Source organism: Rhinolophus sinicus, linkage group LG11, assembly GCF_036562045.2.
Source record: "Rhinolophus sinicus isolate RSC01 linkage group LG11, ASM3656204v1, whole genome shotgun sequence".
NCBI classification, from domain to species: domain Eukaryota; kingdom Metazoa; phylum Chordata; class Mammalia; order Chiroptera; family Rhinolophidae; genus Rhinolophus; species Rhinolophus sinicus.
In genome coordinates this window covers 63,346,544-63,365,967 of record NC_133760.1, presented here as the reverse complement: position 1 = coordinate 63,365,967, position 19,424 = coordinate 63,346,544, and the positions used below count along the sequence as shown (strand labels likewise).

Genomic DNA, 19,424 nt, shown 5'->3' with positions numbered 1-19,424 from the left:
ACACTGCAGTTTTCCTGCCCACATGGTTTGTAAACATTTGCACACCCCAGCCTGAAAAAACATTTGAAGAAACATTTGGGTCACAATCCAATTTTTCTTTCACCACCACGCTTGAAATGTTTCTCTTTGAACACATTAGAAATGTTTGCCAGTAACGCAGGTTCTCAGCAGTGGAAGCCGGGAGTGTGTGGGACTTTCAGGAACCTCCAGTCCTGGCTCCTAAGTGACTTTCGACATTGACGTTCTTTGCTTTTGAACTATAACAGGTCTATTGAGGAGTGTTATGGTTCAGGTGACTTGTGGGCAGCAGGTCAGTTCCCTGATATCCTGTGACTTTTGACTAAGTGTTGAGAAAAAAGAGTAGAAAAAGGGGGCAGGGAAGTGGCCAGAACAGTGTCACTGTAGGAAGGACAGACTGAAGGCTTGCTTGCTGCTTCTTCCTTGGTCCAGACTCCCCTGCATTGTGTCTACAGCTCCAACAGAATAGGGCTCATTTGAAGCGTAACCTTGGTTCGTAGCACTGGCCTGGTCACAGATGGAGCATGGTCTAGTGGTTACGTCAGCAAGTGGGGGCCCAGGCAGAGAGGACTTAATCAGAACTCTACTTCTGACGCGTTGGGTAACCTCAACTAATCCCCTCTGCCACCTTCCTCTCATTTTGTTTTCTCCGCTGAGACTCAGGTCATGAGAGCAGCATTTGCCCAACTAATGGGCCACATCCTGCTGGCTGAGGGAGCCCCACCGGACTGTATGTAAAGCAGGTTCATTGAGTGTTTGAAAGCTCTGCAAATTTTGAGACTAATTCTGAAAGCATCAAGTGTGAGGGAAAGGCTCTTTCCTTCCACTTTCTTAGCAGTATTTGTGGAAATCCTGGGTCAGGTTTCCAGGCCATTTTTTGCTGCCTTTTGACTAACTTTTGACTTTTCCTGTTAAAGACAAACATATTTCTTGAAAATCTGTACCCGCTGAGATCACAGGCCTTCTTTCCTCTCTAGTCAGCCTCAAGTCTACCTTGGAGAGTCGTTCATTACCATGAATACAGAGCTGCAGGTCAGCTATGTAAAAGAATAGATAATTGCGAAAAGTCTCATCTCGCACTTTAAGTTCGCACAAGGGTCACACTTGGAGCAGTCATCTGCATCACAGCTTCCAAATTTTTCCCCCATCCGTTACCCAAGCTAAAATAATATTCATGTATTCTTGCCAGATATGTGTACAGCACTTTACAGTTTGTGCGGGGCTGTCACAAATACGATCTCAGGGGGTCTCTTCATTATGAGTAAACATTTTTGTCTCCCCAAGCTTGATTCTGGGTGTAAACTGTTTTGTCATGGCCCAACTCCGAGTTTTCCCAGAATGATCTGGGGAGATAGGACAGGGTAGTGTATTATTATGTAGGCAGAACTCAGTCTGGCTCTTGTGAACCAGCCAGTCGACCTTAGGTATTTAGCCTTTGTGAGCTCTGTTGTGAGGATGAAATCAGGTACACGTGTAAAGCACCAGCACATAGTAAGTGTTAAATAAACACTCATTGTTCCCCTTAATAAAAACATTAATTAGTGAATCTTTGGCTCAATTGTATTTCTATTACTCTGTAATAATACACACAGAATTGTTCCCAATTCTAACCGATTTTTCTACTAGGGGTTATTTATTATTAGTTGTCCTAAATTTTTCTTGAGATTGGAGGGAGTTCGGAGGCATTTTATACAAAAAAATGGGCCACAGAACCTACAAAAGTCGGGAGCGCTGCAAAATGGCTTTAGTACTTTTCAGGGACTCTTAGTGAAAATGTGAGCTGGTGAAAATGTTTCCATATCTTTTAGCTTACAGAATGTTTTCCACAAATAGCACAGAAGAACGTTGAACTACGTGTAGCAAATGTCCTGATTAGCGGATGAGTCTTCAAAGGGTATTGGCTGTGGACCAACGTCTTCTGTACAGTTAAGAAGTCAGGGTTCTAGTGCATAAAATTAGCATTTTTTATATTTGAGGTATAATTTATATACCATAAAGATTAACCCTTGAAAGTGTGCAATTCATTAAAACTTCAGAGTGGTGCAGCCAGCATCACTAGTTCATTTTAGGACGTTTCATCACCCCCCCCGCAAAAAAAAAAAAAAACCCTGTAGCCGTAGGCAGCCCCTTCCCGGTGCCCCCATGTCCTACCCCCACTCACTGATCTACATTCTGTCTCTGTGATTTTCTAGATATGTCATATACACGGAACCATACAACGTGTGGTCTTTTGTGTTGAGCTTCTTTTAGTTAGCGTGAGGTTTTCAAGGTTCGTAAAATTAGCACTGGTCTTTATGTTAGGATATGAGACTGAGTTAAATATATATACCCAGGTACCCACCCCATCACCTGGCCTGTTGCCTGCTTTCCTTCTTTCTTTTGTTTTTCTGTAGGGAGAGGAGGAGGAGGAGGAAAGTAATACGTTTTTATAGAAATTCAGCCTGATTACAGTAAACTGTGCAAATCTTCACTGTGCAGCTTGATTGCTTTTTACACGGTGAATACCCCCATGTAGCCATCACCCACATAAATAATAAAACATCAGAATGACCCCAGAAGCCTCCTCGTGCCCCCTTCCCAGTCACCACCCCACCACAGATATTTCCTGAGTTTGTTTAATTTTATTTTTCTAAGTTGGTTTCCCTGGCACCCATATGAAACACGTGGTCTCCCAGCCTCCCCACCTTAATTCTGATTCCAAACAGACCTTTCCCCAGGGCTTGGGCCCTCAGTCACTGCATTCATCGCCGCTGGTTCCCGTGGGAAATCCAGCGGCCATGAACCTCTCAGGAGGCCCTCGCCCCCATTCTGTGTCCTCCTCGCCTGTTCTGGGCCAAGGACCCCAGGCCTAGTGCTTCCTCCCGGCCTTGGTCTTCAGCTCTCCTTCCCAACAGCTGCGCTCCCAAAGCACAGGCCGTTCCAGGAGACAGTTCAGGGAAGGGGAAAGCATCCCCCTCCAGCAGGTACCCCTTGTGGCAAGCGTTGAACTCCACAGACGAGTCTTTTGAGGGCAAACTCCCATTGGTGACAGAGGCAGCCCCGGCCCACTCAGTGTTGTCAAGTCGCTGCCCTCACACACGTCTGCTGTGTGGCCAGCTAGTTTTTTACCCTCAGAAGGGTATTCCTCTCGTGAAATGCCATGTGTTTGCTTCTCTTCAAAAACAAAATACCTTTTCTTCGAGAAATTAAAGTTTCCTTTTAAATTCACTCTATGGCCTTTGAAAAACTTTCATTTTTGTGTGGTCCAGCGCTATAGGTTAGCATTAGCATTTAAATAGAAGCATTAAGCGCTCAAAGACCTTCTTCACACAACATTGCCCTTTCTGGAGGTCTTTCAAATCTGATACTTTTTTTCCTCCTAAAAAAAAGAATGCAAATGCTATATATATATTTTCCCCATCAAAGGCCCTTTTCTTTGCTTATAGATTTAGGAAAGCAGCATTATTGAGCAGTCTCAGCCCTATGGAAACGGTCAGTTTAAAAAAAAAAAAAAAAACATGCTATTCTGGCCCTCAATGCCTGATGCTTTTCTGCTGACTCGCAGACTATATTTTCCTGTGGTTGATTTTATCCTATGACATCTCATTTTCTTGCAGACACCCTCCCCAGACTTAACTCCCATTTCTAACATTAAGAATCTGTTGTAAGTTCTCACTATGTAAGTGGTGCTCCGAGTTACCAGTGATCCCAGAAGCTCATGATCGCTGTCGTAGAGAATCAAAGGGACAGGGGTTTAATCTACTGTCAGTCACAGGAAGCCTCGTGACCTTCTTCCCAGACCCTCTATGTATCTGCCAAACTGAGGTTATCAAGCCTACCATGTATGACACTGGGAATAGTATTATAAAACTCGTCCCCGCTCCCCCTGCCTTGCTCTGCTTTCTTCTGTTCTTACCACCTGCCTCCTCTTTCCTCTCTCCCTCATCACAGTCCAGCTGTGTGTGTGGTAACAGTTGTTGCCAGTGTTGACCTGAATGGAAGGTCCTAGAGGTTTGAGCCTGGGCGTGTTTTCCTGCTGAAATGTTGGCACCCTTCTCTGCCCTTGAGGTTGCTTGTGTACAACTACAAGCTTGGGAACATGAGGTGTGAGGAAACCTAAAGACCAATACGTCCTGACAGGAGAATCCAGCAAACCAAGCGTAGGCCGGATCGTCCGACAGCCTGAAGGTGCACTTGCTTCTCAGACTGTCCGTCCTCCACCCTGCCTCTAAAACACACTTGTCATCATGTCTGACTTCTTTCTAAGATCCTCTGTCTTCACATTCCTCTTCCAGCCTTAGTTTCCAAATGCCAGCGGGTAACCTGAAGCTAGACTGGCCTCATCCATGGCAAATTAGGAAACTAATGACCAAGTTGTGAGATTGTGACTTCCTCATAAAAGAAAGCATACACCTGTTGTTCTGAGACTATGTCTCTTCTACATTCATTAAATCCTGGTACTAACAGATGGTAACTGCTTTGTCAGATAACCTGGGTGAAATAAGAGGTGAATCACCCTAAGTCAGTCTCACCATCCGTCCTTTCTTCCACCTACCCGTGGAAGTCTGCAGTGCTTAGCACGACAGACAGGGTCATTTGTGATCTGGCCCCAGTTTATCTTGCTAACTTCTTGTCCCCCCTCCACATACCCCTGGCACTCCAGTGAGAAAGAAGTAAACGCTTTGTAGCCACCTCCCCTCCAATACAGTATTCTTCCTACTTCCCCTCCACTTCACACATTCCGTTTCCTTTCTTTGTCCAGTACTTTCTTTCTCTCATGTTTGCCTCATCCTTACTGTCTCCTCCAGAAAACCTTCCTACTGGTGATCCTGCACTCTCCTTTGCACCTTTATTTAGCCACTGTCACATTAGTATAATTACCTGGCTACTGTCACACCAGACTCTGCATCTCCAGAGAGCAAAGACCATGTTTTACTCACAGTATCTGCCATATATATATATACTACCTGGTATATAATTGATGCTTAAATATCTGTTGAACAAATAAAACAAAAAAAAAGAGTTTTCAAAGGTATTATTTAAGCACTGAGGATGCTATAGAGTTATAAGCCATAGTCTTTGTTGTCAAGAAGGCTGCGTTTTGGGAGAAGTTAATAAATATATATCATGGTACATCCATACCGGTGAATTCTCTGCAGCCATTAAGAACAAGGCAGGTCGATATATACTGAAATGAAACCATCTCAAAGATATATTGTTAAGTGGAAAAAGCAAGACACAGAAGAGCACGTAAGCATCATTTCTCTTTAAGTGTTGTGTGTGTGCGCACACACACTCACACACACAGCTGTGCTTGTATATGTCTAAAATGTATTTGGAAGGATACCCTAGAAACTAGTAACAGTGATTGTCTCCAGGAAAGGAAACCGGGTGGGAGGTTACCGTGTTTCCCCGAAAATAAGACCTAGCCAGACCATCAGCTCTAATGAGTCTTTTGGAGCAAAAATTAATATAAGACCCAGTATTACATTATATTATATTACATTATATTATACCCAGTATTATTTTGTATTATATTATATTATACCTGGTATTTATTATATTATATTATACCCAGTCTTATATTAAAATAAGACCAGGTGTTATATTAATTTTTGCTCCAAAAGACACATTATAGCTGATGGTCCGGCTAGGTCTTATTTTCGGGGAAACACGGTAGGAGACAGAAGTGGGAGAGAGACTTTGCAGTGTTTGCTTTTTGTACCTTTTGCTTTCGTTTATTCTCTTGTTTTGTTTGCTTATTTAGCAAACACTTATGTATTATGTGCCAGGCACTGTTCTAAGCACTTTACACATATTAACTCATTTAATCCTCCTAACAGCCCTAGGAGTAGGTACTAGCAATACCCTTATTTTATGGGTCAGAAAACAGGCCCACAAGGATTAAGTAACTTTCCCAAGTTCACAGAGGTTAATAAGTAAATACCCTAATAACTTTTTTATGGTATTACCAGGTCAAAAAGAACCTTAATTTTTTTTTTCTTAAGAAACAAACACTACTTTAAATGACACATGGGGTGACCCATGCAGTAAGTAAAAGGGAAGGAGGAAATTGCTCAGCTAGCTTCATAGAGGATATGGGATTTCAGCGGTCTTAAACGTCAGTTAGGCTTTCGCTACACAAATCCAAGACAAAAAGTACTAAGTATGTTCAAAGGACACTGATTAGGGAGCTAAGTTTTGGCTTAACTAGAAGGCTGAAGCAAGGGGAAAGTGAGAGAAAATGTGGACTAGAGGCCAGGTCATTAAAAGGCCTTGGGTATCACTGTTGAGAGTGTGAATCTAGTGCTACTAGCACGAGTGGACACACAAGTGGTTGTTGCTGTTTTACACAGAGTAGTGATCTGATCCAGTTGGAACCGGAGGTTTGTCTGGGAGGAGTTTGTGACCATGAGAAACTACAGTAGGAGATTATTGTAATAACCCAGTGAGAGGGGACTAAGATCTGTGGTAATAAGATTGGAACGAAGAAATGAGTGTAAAAGATGTTTCCATGACAGACCTGGTAATTATCAGGTAAAAGAAATAAAGAGCAAAGATTCAAACGTGATACTGACATTTTGAGGTTTTGCAAACTATAGTTCTCTTAAGCAAAATTTGGAAGTCAGGGAGGTTACCTGGTAAGGACACCTGGCAGAAATGTCTGCAAATCAGTGAAAAGGAGGCTTTGATCTATTGAGAGACCAGATCCAGAGAGAGAGAGAGAGAGAGAGAGAACATCTCGTGTACAGATAAGACTTTGGGAAGCAAAGCGAGAAGAACAAAGCGCCAACGCGTGACTGGAAGGAATGCCTGTGGTAGGCAGAGAGGATAGGAGCCAGTAAGGAAACCAAAGAAACTGAGGATGCTGGGAGAAGAAATTCAATAACTGACTCAAAGAGAGTTGAGTTTAGGATGGAAAACTGTCAAGGGCAAGAGTACTAAGCAAAGGCCACAGTGTTTGTCCACCAGGATGTCACTCGTGACCTTTTTGAATATAGTTTCAGACAAAATGAAGGCTTTAGAGGGACAGTCAGTGAATACAAATGATTTTTTTTTTTCGAGAACTTTACCAGTGAAAGGAGAAGAGAAATGGTGAAGAAGGGAGTAGACTCAGGATCGCAAAGGGTTTGGGGTTTGTTGTTTGGCTTTGTTTTGTTTTCAAAATATGAGAAATATAAGGATGTTTGAAGGCAGACATGAAAGAACCAGTGAAAGGGGTAGGTACTCGATACAAGAGTTCAAAACAAAACAAAACAAAACCTCAACAGGGCCCTAAAGGCGTTGGGAGGACTGGGATCAAAGGCGTAGGGTTAAGCCTAGAGAAAGAAAGAAGAGAAAAGAAACCCCTCTTCTGAGGGGAGAGGGGAGGATTAATAAAAGAGCCATTTCAATGTGGAGAATATGGTACCTCACACAGTTGTGGTAAAGTAAAAGATAATACGTGTATACGTAACCAGTACAGAGTGCAAGGAAAGTTGACTGCCGTATATATATGTGTACGACCATTTTTACCTAGCGAGTGTCCTACCTTATCGTTTGATTTAATCCTCAGACTTAGCTTGTGATGTAATATTATTTACCCCTTTGTGTACATGAAGTAACAAGTTCAGACAGGCCAAGGATGTCTGAGGATTCGTGTCCAGTTCCACCAGAGAAAGAAAGAAAAGTTGAGGATTGCAGATCATGAGTGGAAACCAGACCTCTTCCCTCCCCGCCCTCCCCTTTTCCGTTTGCAACTGGTTATCGCAGACACAGAGGGTCTGCTGCCCGAGTTACCTCAGAATACGCTTCGCTGTTGTAGGTAGGGAGCAGCTATTGTATTCATAGTTTCGCCCCTTCCCGTGTCCAAGAATCAGACTGCTTTTTACATTGTGCTCTGTCACTTAGGTTGACTCTCACTTGATTCATGCCTTTTGATTTATTCAACACCACTAGATGCCCTGTTCTCAGGCCAAGGGGTAACAAGGAATGATATGGAATCCAACCCTGTGCTCATTGAGCCTATATTCTAGGAAGGGACAGGGGCAGACATTTCTTTCCGTAATCGTTATACTTCTGCAACACTTCCTCTGCCCCAGACACTGTCCTTCATCGTGTGATCCTTGTAACAACCCCGTAGTACTATCCTTTTCTCGAGTGAAAAAAAAAAAAAAAAGGCACAGAGAGATTAATAAATTGCCCAAGATCAAACAAATAGTAAGAGACGGAACTGGGATTCGATCCCAGGCCCCTGACTCCTGAGTCCGTGATCTTAACCACTGCATTTTGCTGTGTCTCTAACTTTATATATACATATATTTTTCAAATATATAGTAAAAGTATTTTTTGGAAATATATATATTTTTAGATGGAGGTGAGTGGTAAAAAAAAGTAAAGCTCAGAAAAAGGACAAAGCTTGATGAGGATTGAGTGGGTACCATTTTAGATAAGGTGGTCAGGGAAAACCTCACTTATTGATAAGCTGACATTTGAGCAAAAACTGGACTGAATCTCTTTTAATCTGTTTTCTGCCAACCTACTGTCCCTTTAATCCTATTTGATGTTTTCTTTCGGATTTTCTTTCAATTGGCTTATAGTATAAAGCGATAGAGGAACTATGAAGTACAACAAAGACAGGATTAGCATCATCTCCTTGTCCTATGACTGGTACTTTTTTCTACAGGAAGAAAATGCTCTGATTCCTTACGCTTACCCCTCCCCCCACCCCCTCATGGACCGTTTTTTCACCAGTGCTGTTCTAAGGTTTCTTCCAGCTATTGAATAGGGGAGGTTTGAATTTCTTCCAGACACATTCACTTACTTGGGTTTTCCCAAGACGAATCTCATTTTGTCATTTGCTGCTCATAATTCTAAATTCTCTGGAGTCCTTTCCAGTTTTTCTCTCTCTTTGTTGCCGTTCACGGCCCTTGCCCATTTGGTAACATTTGTCCTTTCCACCACTCTGTGTGTTCTTCCCGTTCATTAAGGTATTAAGTGAGATCAGTTATAAGCCAGTGTCCTTAGCATTTGTCAAATACGTTCTCTTCTGAATCTGTTGATTCGCCTTTCTCATTACCCTTTGTTTGTTTTTCAGCCTGTGTCCTCTCGGGTGGCCATTCAGGATAAATTCTCTTTTGCTAGTAATATTTTTTTAGAGGCACTCTATAAAATGGTTCACTGACATCCAAATATATATCAGCCACAGTGGCTTTTCATCCACCAAATTCACACTGCTACCCAAAGCTATCCATCACATTTGTCAGAGTATTTGGGTCTTTAATTAAACCCTGCTGGATATTGTACATATTTCCATTAGCTTCTGATGATGTAGTCTATTGTTTTTCTAACTGACATCCTGAGTCACATGTCCTTGAATCTCAGGGGGCTCATTTCATAGCTTTGCTTTAGTTAGGTGTTCTCTCTTTCATAAGTAACCGTAAGGGTTCAGTAAATATACTGAGTGTTTGCCATTGGGACCTACTGATTTGAATATGCTCACACTTTTCAAATTATCTGCTGATTTTTTGGTTTCTCTGCCAAAACTATTTTCTTTCTTGCCCATTAGCCCTAAAGGATATGGTCTTCTGTCTCAGCAAAGTAGAGCAATCCCCTGTGACAATATAGAAACGTATACTAGGGTTCCTAACCAGCATCCAAAGGTCAGGAGTCAAGGTTTGACAAACTCAGTGAACTGATGGCTAAATAGCAGTCTTTGCCTCTTAAGTATCCCTGGCAGTGACAAAGGCTTGCAGTGAACTATCCATTCAACCTCACCCAGTCGTTGGCTTAACACACTTGGCAGCTAGCTGGCTATGGGCAGAGTCAATGACTGAAGAAGAGAACTAACTGGCACCTAGCAGAATCAATCCATTACCTTGGCCTCGTTGGCATAATGCTCAAATGGGCGTGTTCTCCCATCAACGCCATGCAGTCCGTGCCTATCTTTCCACACTGTCCTTGCTCCCCACAGGTAGAGACGAATCCCCATGTTGTAAATACAGAAACCCAACCCCTGTTACCCTTCGCTTCTCCCCATCAGTAACTCTGGTCGTCGCTTGGGACCAAAACCGTGGTTTCTGTACCTTGCCCAGGGTCCTCCAGCTCTTTTCTCCCTTCCCATGTACCGAGGGAGAGGAGCAGGAGGGGCAGGCCGTTGGCTGGCAAGCCCAAGATTTATCTTATTTAAATTAAAACGTTTGCCTAGTGCCTTAGATACCTTTGATCTGGACTTGGACTGGGTTTTTTGTGTGTGTTTTTGTCGATAAAAGAAGCTTCTTGCAGCAAGGACTCTAGCTTTCTATGTTATGTTTGCATTGCAAATGTTATTAATAGAACTTCCTAAGCATTAGTAATAATAATACTAGGTTATCCTTTGAAGAAATCCTTTGCATTATTTATTGAAAAGTTGATCATTCCATTTCATTACTTAAAACTGGAAAAGCCACAGGGCTTCTGAATTATTTTTATTCAGCGTGTCTCAGCAGTTTCCCAGATTGCTAATCTAAGAAATATATAGTATATTAGATAATCCCCAACAAAAGGGCCTTGTGCTAATGGGTGAACAAAATGAAGCTTTGGGGCTACCAGAGTACATGATACTATGTCCTTTTATCAACCCATGCTATTAAATAATATTTTTTAATGGAAAACACTCTCTAAAGTGATATTCAGCACAGCACAGCCCTGCTTAACCTGGTCTTACCTTTTCATAATCAAAAGAACATTTACAGGAGTATGAGACAAACACAATTCTGAAAGTAAAATGAAGGACCTAAATAAAAAATCACAGAACAAGAGGGTAATTCTATTCACTCTTTCATATTTCATTATTTGATAACATCAGAAGATGAATCCATCAGAATTGCTTTGACAAAGTGCAAACAGAAACGTGCCTGATCAATATTTATTAAAACCTTCAAGATGGGAGACGGACTTGAGCAGACTTCTTAATGGACTGAATAATTATTCATGCAATTGGGGTTTGACCAAAGGCAGCGCCAGACCAAAGAGACACAGCTTTAATTGTACGGAATTTAAAATGCAGCTCTCCCTCCAGCCCTGTTGTAGAAAACTTAAATTTAAAAAATTATCTGATGGAGCAGAGAGTGACATATGAATCCTTACGTTGTCAAGGAGGAAATTTCAACCATAGATCTTTATAAATTTCGAATGCGTTCCCAAGGTGGGGAGCAAAGTTTCTCGCTCAGGGAACAAAAAGAAATTGTCTTCCCTTTTCAGTAACTGAGCTTGGGAGAGGGTCATCATCTCAGAAGACATGGGTCTCGGAGGAATTTTTTGGTTTTCAGTGGTTGTATTTTTTTTTTTTAAAGAGGAATAAAGCAAGGCTCTAGCTGCTGCCATCCAAATATCAGGTTACGTTCCTGAGCAAGATGGACACAAATGACTTTAACAGTTAACCTCTCCCCAGGAGAGACATCCCCCAGGACTGCTAAAGCCTGGGGACTATCAGAAGCCATACAATAGGTAACTGCCATTTAAGCACAGTGCCCTTGTGGAAGGGCAGTGGTGAGTGTGTGTGTCACGGTATATAAAGAAGATGGGGGTACAGGACCAATCAAAGAAGCCCATGCACGCCCTGACTCTCTTTACCTCTTGAGTGATTTTCTGTTGCCACCAGCTGAGGGAATTTCCTCACTGTCTTTTCTAAAGACTGTACTTTACTTCTATCCTGGAGTGTCCTGCTCAGAACAAAAACCTGCACAATCTATTCTCAAGAGTGTTAAAAACGATCCCCATATAGAATAGAAATTTAATTCTGCCCCTAACTCTCTAAAAATTATTTAGCTTTTCTCTACCTTAGTTTTCTTATTCCCGGAATGGTAGTAACTTCAATTATTTCAAATTAGAATTTTCAATTGTGTCTATAAGCTCTTTGAAGGGGAAGACAAATCAGAGCCATTATATTATATTTTTTAATAAACTAATTTATTCTTCTGACACACGAGATTACCATCCATTTTATTTTCGGTCTGGAAAGTATGGCCGAGCTAAGTTTACACTTGTTCAGAATGTTTTCAGATCACTCAGTAGTACATCTTACAGTAATGGCTTGGGGAAAACCAACATCAGCTGCTTCTGATGTGGTAGCCCAGGATGTTAATTAAAGGACCAAGCAGAACATTCTCTAAAGATTTTAAAATCCAAAACCGCCAGTGCTTACACAGCATCTGCTGTAACCTCTTTGTGTTTCATCTGGGAAGCAGGGGTCCCAAGAGCTGCCAGCACTTGCCCAAGGTCACACAGCTGGTTAAGTGGGGAATCAAAGACTTAACCAGAGTCTGAATTTAGTTGATCTCTTGAGTATTTATTTACTTCGCTAAGTCTTTCCACTGTAACTACCTCTCAATTATTTATAGGATGATTATCTAGTTTATAGATTATTCAGTTTCTTTCTTTTCTCTTTCCCTGCTTATTATCATATGTACCATTGAGTGAACAAGAAAACAGGATTTGAATATTTTCCTGACAATTTAGTGAACTACCTCCTATTGGGTTTTTATTTAAGTTCAAAATGCTGCAACTGTTGGCTAATAGGAATTTTGGGAGCAGCAATCAATACCAAGCTATACTCAGGTAAATTTTTCTTCCTTTGAAACTTACATTTAAGAAGTCAGCTTCAGAGCCTAATTCTCTTGTTGATAGTAATACTATTATATCCTTATCTCAGGAAGGACTAGATGAAAAAGTCTTTACAATGAAATTACTTAATTATCTCCCTTCCTCAAGGAAGTAATGAATCAGAAGGACGGCCAACTTTTGGAAAGAAAGCTCACCTTGTCCATTACCACCATAGAGGGACAAAACCAGGAGAAATAAAGAGAGGTGACAAAATGATTGAAAAAGCCAAACAGCTTTCCTGTAACTCCTGAATGCTGAATTTACCACATGCCTTCATTATTTTTGGTTTAGAGCACTGAATTCCCAGATCAAATCCAGTGGTACTCAAATATAACGGCAAAGCGTATAAATGAATTTTGAATTGCCACAATACTGGCTTGTTTCATTACAATAGAAGGCAGAGAGTTGAGTCAGTATGTGAATTATATTAAACTACTATTTCCTAAATCATGACTAAAAGTGAATTAGCTGTATAACTATCGTTTGAAATTAGTACTATGGCTTTTTACATTTTCAGATATTTCTGTATTCTGGTGGCTTTGGAGTGAGTCCAGAGTTCCACGTCCTTCATTTTGAGGCCTTAGACACATCGCTCAGACTCTCTAAAGCTCAGTTTGCTCATCTGTAAGTCGTGGGTGACTGCAGTACCTACCCCAAAGTGCTGATTATGTTCGTGCACCTAAAAGTTAGATATTATTATTAATAGTAATGTGTGCCCAAAGACAACAAAGGGTGAGAGAAACAATGAGTGGAGAGCCACCTCTCACAGAATGTTCCACCCATCAGGGTGACATGGGACCCTGGTTTCCAGAACAGGATATTTGGTCCATGTCTGGCAATGGGCCCTTTATGGGCTATTAATTATGGGCTATGAAGAGACTTGCTCCACAAGTCATGAGCTAGAAAAGGTCTAAATCAACTGTGTGTTAACCGATCCCATCCAGGCAGCTAAGTCAAGTGCTGTCTACTGTAAAATGTGGTACCCTGGAAACCATGGCTGCTATTTTAATGCTTGATGACAAAAATCAAGCTTTCATTTTCCTGGGGCCTCCATAAGTGCTGATAAATTACTTATCCCAATTAGGTGACATGATTTTATTTCAGCATGTCAGTGTTTATCATGGAAGCTCAACCTAAGTGTGTAGTTCAGGGCATTTTCCTATTTTCTCCTTAAGGCACCTTGTAGCACCCTGTCTCCACCTCCAAGTCTAACCGTTGATGTGCTGATTTTAGTATAGTCTTTGCAACTGGGTACTATTCTGAAAGATGAATGAATGTTCATTCTGTCTTTAAATATTTATGTTTCTTTATGATCTAATATATCATCATGGTTATGGGGAATTTTTTTCCCTAACTATAGAAAATGCACCATCAGTTACCTGTCTATTTTGTTTAATAACTCAGCCTTGCAATTCTGGGGCACTGTTTATCCAAGGCGCTTGAAGACTCTTTTCATCTCTCAGTCCACTTGAGAGTGTCATTCTGGGATTTATAAAGGTCTTCATTGCACAGAGGATATTGAAACAATAGGACTTAAGTGACATGCTCTTTATCACTTATCACACAGGAGGTTCCAGGACTAGAAATCCAGGCATCTTTGTTTTGTTGTTTGCTCCCAGCATGGAACAGTGGTCTCTATAGAAAACCAGCAATTTACCTCTGGAAACAGTTCATCAGGTTTTTCCAGAGAAATCCAATTTCATCTGGTCTGATGGGTTCAGTGTTACTTCTTAAGATAAATGATGAGAGTATCAGCATCATAATACAAAGAAACCCAATTCTTTTGGTTTTATCTCATTGAAAAGCATCACAACCCGCTTATGGCTTCTATCTCCTTCCTTAATGCTTTTATGTCCTTGGTTCAAGGAGATGGGAATGGTTTCGTAACTATTCCCACACCAGACAGACTGAGGACGCAGAGTCCTAGCTGGTTCAAATCCTTTGGGAATGACAGTGTCTGGGTCTGGGGCCTCAGGAATCTGCATTTTTCATTAGCTGCCCAGGCACTCGACAGTTTGAGAACCACCAGTCTAGAATGCAGCTACCAGGTGCGTTCTTGCTTTGGCAGAAACATGGGCCCCAAACTCTTCCTATTTGAGGAAAGAGGCTACGTTGGCCAATCTAGATTTGAACGTGTGTGCTTCTTGAGCAATATTTTTTAATGCATACTTAGCTAGTTCTGTAAATGGACAGCTCGCTTGCTCACCTGTGCATCTCAGGGAAGCACAATTCGATGAGCAGGGGCCTCATTTCTCAAAACAGACAAAAAGCAATGGAGGACAAATGAAGCCGCAGGATAAATGTGATGCCTCTTCCTACAGAATGAGGCTTTTTAAAAAAATAGTATGTTCTTTTTAAATTGCAACAGGTGTGTTACAGAATAGGAGTAGTTCACATGGATTTTATGCTAAATATGAAGCTTCAAAAAGGTTCCTGTGAACCTCCCAGAATGTATTCCTCGCCACAAGGATGGCTTGCTTCTCCCCTAGGATGTTCTTCTTTTCAAGATGCTGATGAGGAAACAAATCCAATGCCCCGAGCCCAACAGAGCCCAACAGTATGAGATTTCTGAACAAATGATCCTCTTAGATCGGCAAGATCCTTTCAGCCCCAGAGATGCCTCGGGGCCCCTGCCTTGTTCGGGCCCCTCAATCCTGGTGAAGCTGCCTTTCCTGTCAGGAAGAGAGAAGGAAGTAAACTTGGGAAGTTTCCTCTGTCCTTCTCCGGGAGGTTCCTCTGTCCCTCTGTCTTCTGGAAGGTTCCTCTGTCCTTTTCTGGAAGGTTCCTCTGTCCTTCTCTGGAAGGTTCCTCTGTCCTTCTCTGGAAGGTTCCTCTGTCCTCTGGGAGGCTTCGCTATCTTCTGGAAGGTTCCTCTGTCCTTTGGCTGGCCAGCTGTGATAGCATTGCTGGCTCAGACCCTGCGCTGAACTTTACCTCCTGGGTAATTTGTAGTCACTGTGCGAGTCATGGCCTCAGAGCCCATCTCGTAGGCTCCGTGAGGGAGAGTAGTGGCACAATGCTGGGTTTAAGCAGGCAGGTGGCTCCCACCTCACCTTCTCTCTGCATTGAAAAGTCACTCTAGTGCACGTTTCCCTTACAGGCCCTGCTCTTCTCTCCACCACTCAGACCAATGGCCTTGAAGCCAGATGGCTTTTGCTAGAATTACAACTGGTGTCCTCCCAGGCCATTCTACATACCACTGTCACGTTAGTCTTCCAGATGCACAACTTGGAATGGTGCCTCTGCTCTCAGCAGAACCTTGGCGGGTGGGGAACCTTGACGGAACTACGCTAAAGTTCTGTAGTGACTTAACCAGCCTGATGTCAAGCCCTCCACCTTCTGGCTTTAACTGCCTTTTCCCACCACTCCCAGGCGAACCGGCTACTCTTCCCTGCCGTTGCTCGTGCCCTTCTCTTTTCCCCTATTCTAGAATTTCCTTCCTGGAAGCCCTGCCTGACTATATCCTACGCCATATGAAGTCTTCCTTCATCCCTCAGCCTCCCCTCAGCGTGGCGTGATGTCTTCTTCCTCCGCTATAAATTCATAGCATTTACACCTCACTCGAGGCACTTGGAACCCTCTTCTTGACTGTGTCCGTGAAAAAGGAGTATCGCACTTAGAGTCAGAAACCTGGGTTCATGTCCTGGCACAGTCACTCACTGTCGTTGTGACACCGGGCAAGGCTTCCAACTTCTCTGTCCTTTCCGGTTCCGTATCTGCGAGGTGCAGTGAGGGTAAATGACACTACACGGGAATTAACTTGTCAACAGAAATGCAGTCATTATCTCGCTGCTTTTCATTACCTTTCCTACTTGCCTCTGAGCTATTTGAGGAAAGAGGCTACGTCTTGCTCGTCATTATATACTAATAGCGATTGCTATTGGTACGTTGCTATTAATATTATATTGCTACTAATAATAGTTAATGCTTATGGAGCACGTATAATTGTGTTGGGCACCGTTCTAAGTGCTCCATATGGATTCATTAAGTCTTCCAATAACCCTAAGAACTACCTCTTAACGGAGTAGAAAACCGTGTTTTTCACAGAGCCTCCAGTGAAGGAGTGAATGGATGAGGGATTGAATGAGACAAAAACTGTGGGCAGTGCCCGCCAGATGATTGTTTTGCTTCCGCTTGGTTCCATACCCCTACTTCTCTTTCTTTGGATCTCCTGAGGTAAATGCAGAACTAGGAGAAAGTCTTGAGTGAACTGAGACTCTGAAAGGTGTGAGGTCTCCCTGGGTCTTTGTGTGGAGTTACTCTCCTGCAGCGCGCTCCAGCGAGCTCCACGAGGGCAGCAATCGGGTCTGTCTTGTTCTCCATTCTATCCATAGGGCCGAAAACAATGCCTCGTGATCAATAAACGTTTATGGAATAAGTAAGCGCAGTACTGTATAAGCGGCGTGTTCGTTACCACTCAAACCACACGTACACCGCTGGCAGTGGAGATGGTGAGCGCGCTCTGTCTTCCTCCCGCAGGCAGTATTACGAGATGTTATACAACACGGCCGATGAGCTCCTGAACCTCGTGGTGGACCAGGGCGTGAAGTACACGGAGCTGGAGTACATCCACGCCCTGACTTTGCTGCACCGAAGTCAGACGGGGGTGGGAGACCAGACCACGCAGAACATGAGGCTGCAGCGACTCAAGGAAATCATCTGCGAGCAGGCTGCCATCAAGCAGGCCACCAAGGATAAGAAAATAACTACGGTTTAATGGGGTGCAACGCATGGGGTCGGGGGTGGGGAATGGTCATTTTTGTTTCCTTAGTCATACTTACTGCTTTCTTCGGTATGTTATTTGGTATGTTCCGAGCTGACTTAGTTTTCTCTACACTGATGCTTTAGTGGAGAGAAGGTGTAAGGATCTTTTTTCTCTCTAGTTTTGGCTTCTCATATAAACTCTCATATAAAGGGACTTTGCAGTACTGACTATTTTGATTTAACATGTACTTTAATGCAGTGGATTTCACAGGGACTAGGGTGGGATGGGGGGAGGATGTGTTAAACTGGACTCTGAAAAAAATAAATGCACAGATTACTAATGCCCAACAGTCTGGAAAGTGGCCTGCTGCCTACATTTCAGTCCCTTCCTAAAGTCGCTTCATCGGGTTCTGCTCCATTATATGTAGGATTTTTTTTTTCTCTCTCAACCTTGTCAGTTAACAATTCAATGAAATAAGTGTATGTGCACTGATCTCTGTCTCTGTTGCCAAGATCCAAACAATGGCTTCTCAGATGGCTGGAGTTTCCAACAAACTTCCCTAACCAAGACAGGACCTCGTCAGGACCAAGGGGAAACAGTCCTTTTATGTTAATCCCTGGGAGAGGTTTGTACGCAGCAGCTCAGACACAGGTTATAAGTTCGTATATTGCCTTTTTGTTTTTATTTCTGCCATAATCAAAACCAAGAGCCATCAAATTAATGACAAAAATGGAAGCATACAGGGTGATCCAATCCCTTTTTTGATTTTACCTCTCTCCTTTCCAAGAGAAAATAATGGTTAGAGAACGTTTCATCTCACTTGAAACATTGTCCGGGTGTGAATGATTCTTAGATGCTTGTTTACTCTCCTTACAAGCCCCTGGGTCTTTCTCACCTTAGAAAGTAGCCCAGGTCTGCTCAGCTGAATGCAAGGAAGGTGGGACAGCTGTGACATGCCTCCTCTCACACCCACCCGCTGCGCTTCTGAAGTGCCCTTGGGTGGTGTGAGCGCTCACTGCTCCTGGAACACTGGGCCTCACCACTGTCCCCAGGTCCCCAATTGCTCTTGCTACTCATGGTTGATATGTCCCAGAAGAACAACATGCTGCCTTGAAACCATGTGGAAAAGAGAACAAGAAGACTTGGACCCCACACAGTCATTCCTCACACCCTACGGGTCCAGAATGTTACACCCGTTTGTACAACCTAACTGTGATCTTGGGGAGAAAAACAGAAAATTAAAAAAATGTTTGAGAAGCTTCAATGTTGTGTACTGTTTTCCTTGCGGTCTTTATTCAGCAAATGTTTCCTGAGGGCCTGATATGTGCCCAGTGCTGGGAAGTGTGGGGCTGATACTAGACAACAGTGAAACTCCTGAGCCTTTAATAGGACAGAACATGGGAACCAGTCTGACCTCCCACAGCCCGAGTCCTGAGACAGCCAGTTATACAGAATCTGAGGGCACCCTCCACCTGGAATTACTGCCCTCTGCTGAGAGACCTCATTCCCAGGGGCCCCAGCCCTCTCCAGGACCTCATTCCAGCCTGAGTGTTTTCTCTGCCTGACAGTCATTAATTTATGTCTCAAATAGCTTAGGAAGAAAAACTCAAATACAGCCAACTTGAATTGGCAACCAACCCTGATAATTCTTACTGTCAAGTCATATCCATGAACGCTAATGCGTTCATTCAGTCAGTCAAAAAGATATTAATTGCCTGTCACAGCTCAGGTGATACGGGATTCATGCAATAGTAGCAAACGAGACAGTCCCTGTAACAGGGAGCTTATACTTTCACTCTGATGAAAAGTCATACAACTTCCACTTTGGTAATGTCTTCCCAAGAGACCGTATTTCCCCCATCTGCCAAAGCTCTCCTTTCATTTAGGAAGAAATCTCATACGATTGAGGACTGAAATCAATCTTCAGCCCAACCCTCTGCTGCTCTCTTCCAAGCGTTGCCCTTCTGGAAGCTCCAGACTGTATGTCACTATTCACTTTTCCCTCCCTGGCTAGCACAGAGTCTGGAAGTGCACCCCTTCCCATCGGTTGATGGAGAAAAATGGATTCCCGCCTTACAGGCTCTGAGTGGACCAAGGCCAT

At 42.9% G+C, this 19,424-nt stretch overlaps 1 protein-coding gene across 1 annotated transcript in view; it reads left to right on the top strand.

The window, feature by feature from the left end:
• EXOC4 (exocyst complex component 4) overlaps positions 1–18,587 on the top strand; it is a 635,560-nt gene extending 616,973 nt beyond the window's left edge. Inside the window, exon 18 of the mRNA XM_019750984.2 lies at positions 17,098–18,587. Within this exon, the coding sequence (XP_019606543.1) occupies positions 17,098–17,335 (238 nt within the window). The 3' untranslated portion in view covers positions 17,336–18,587. The remainder of the gene's footprint in view (positions 1–17,097) is intronic.
• The last annotated feature ends 837 nt before the right edge of the window (positions 18,588–19,424 follow it).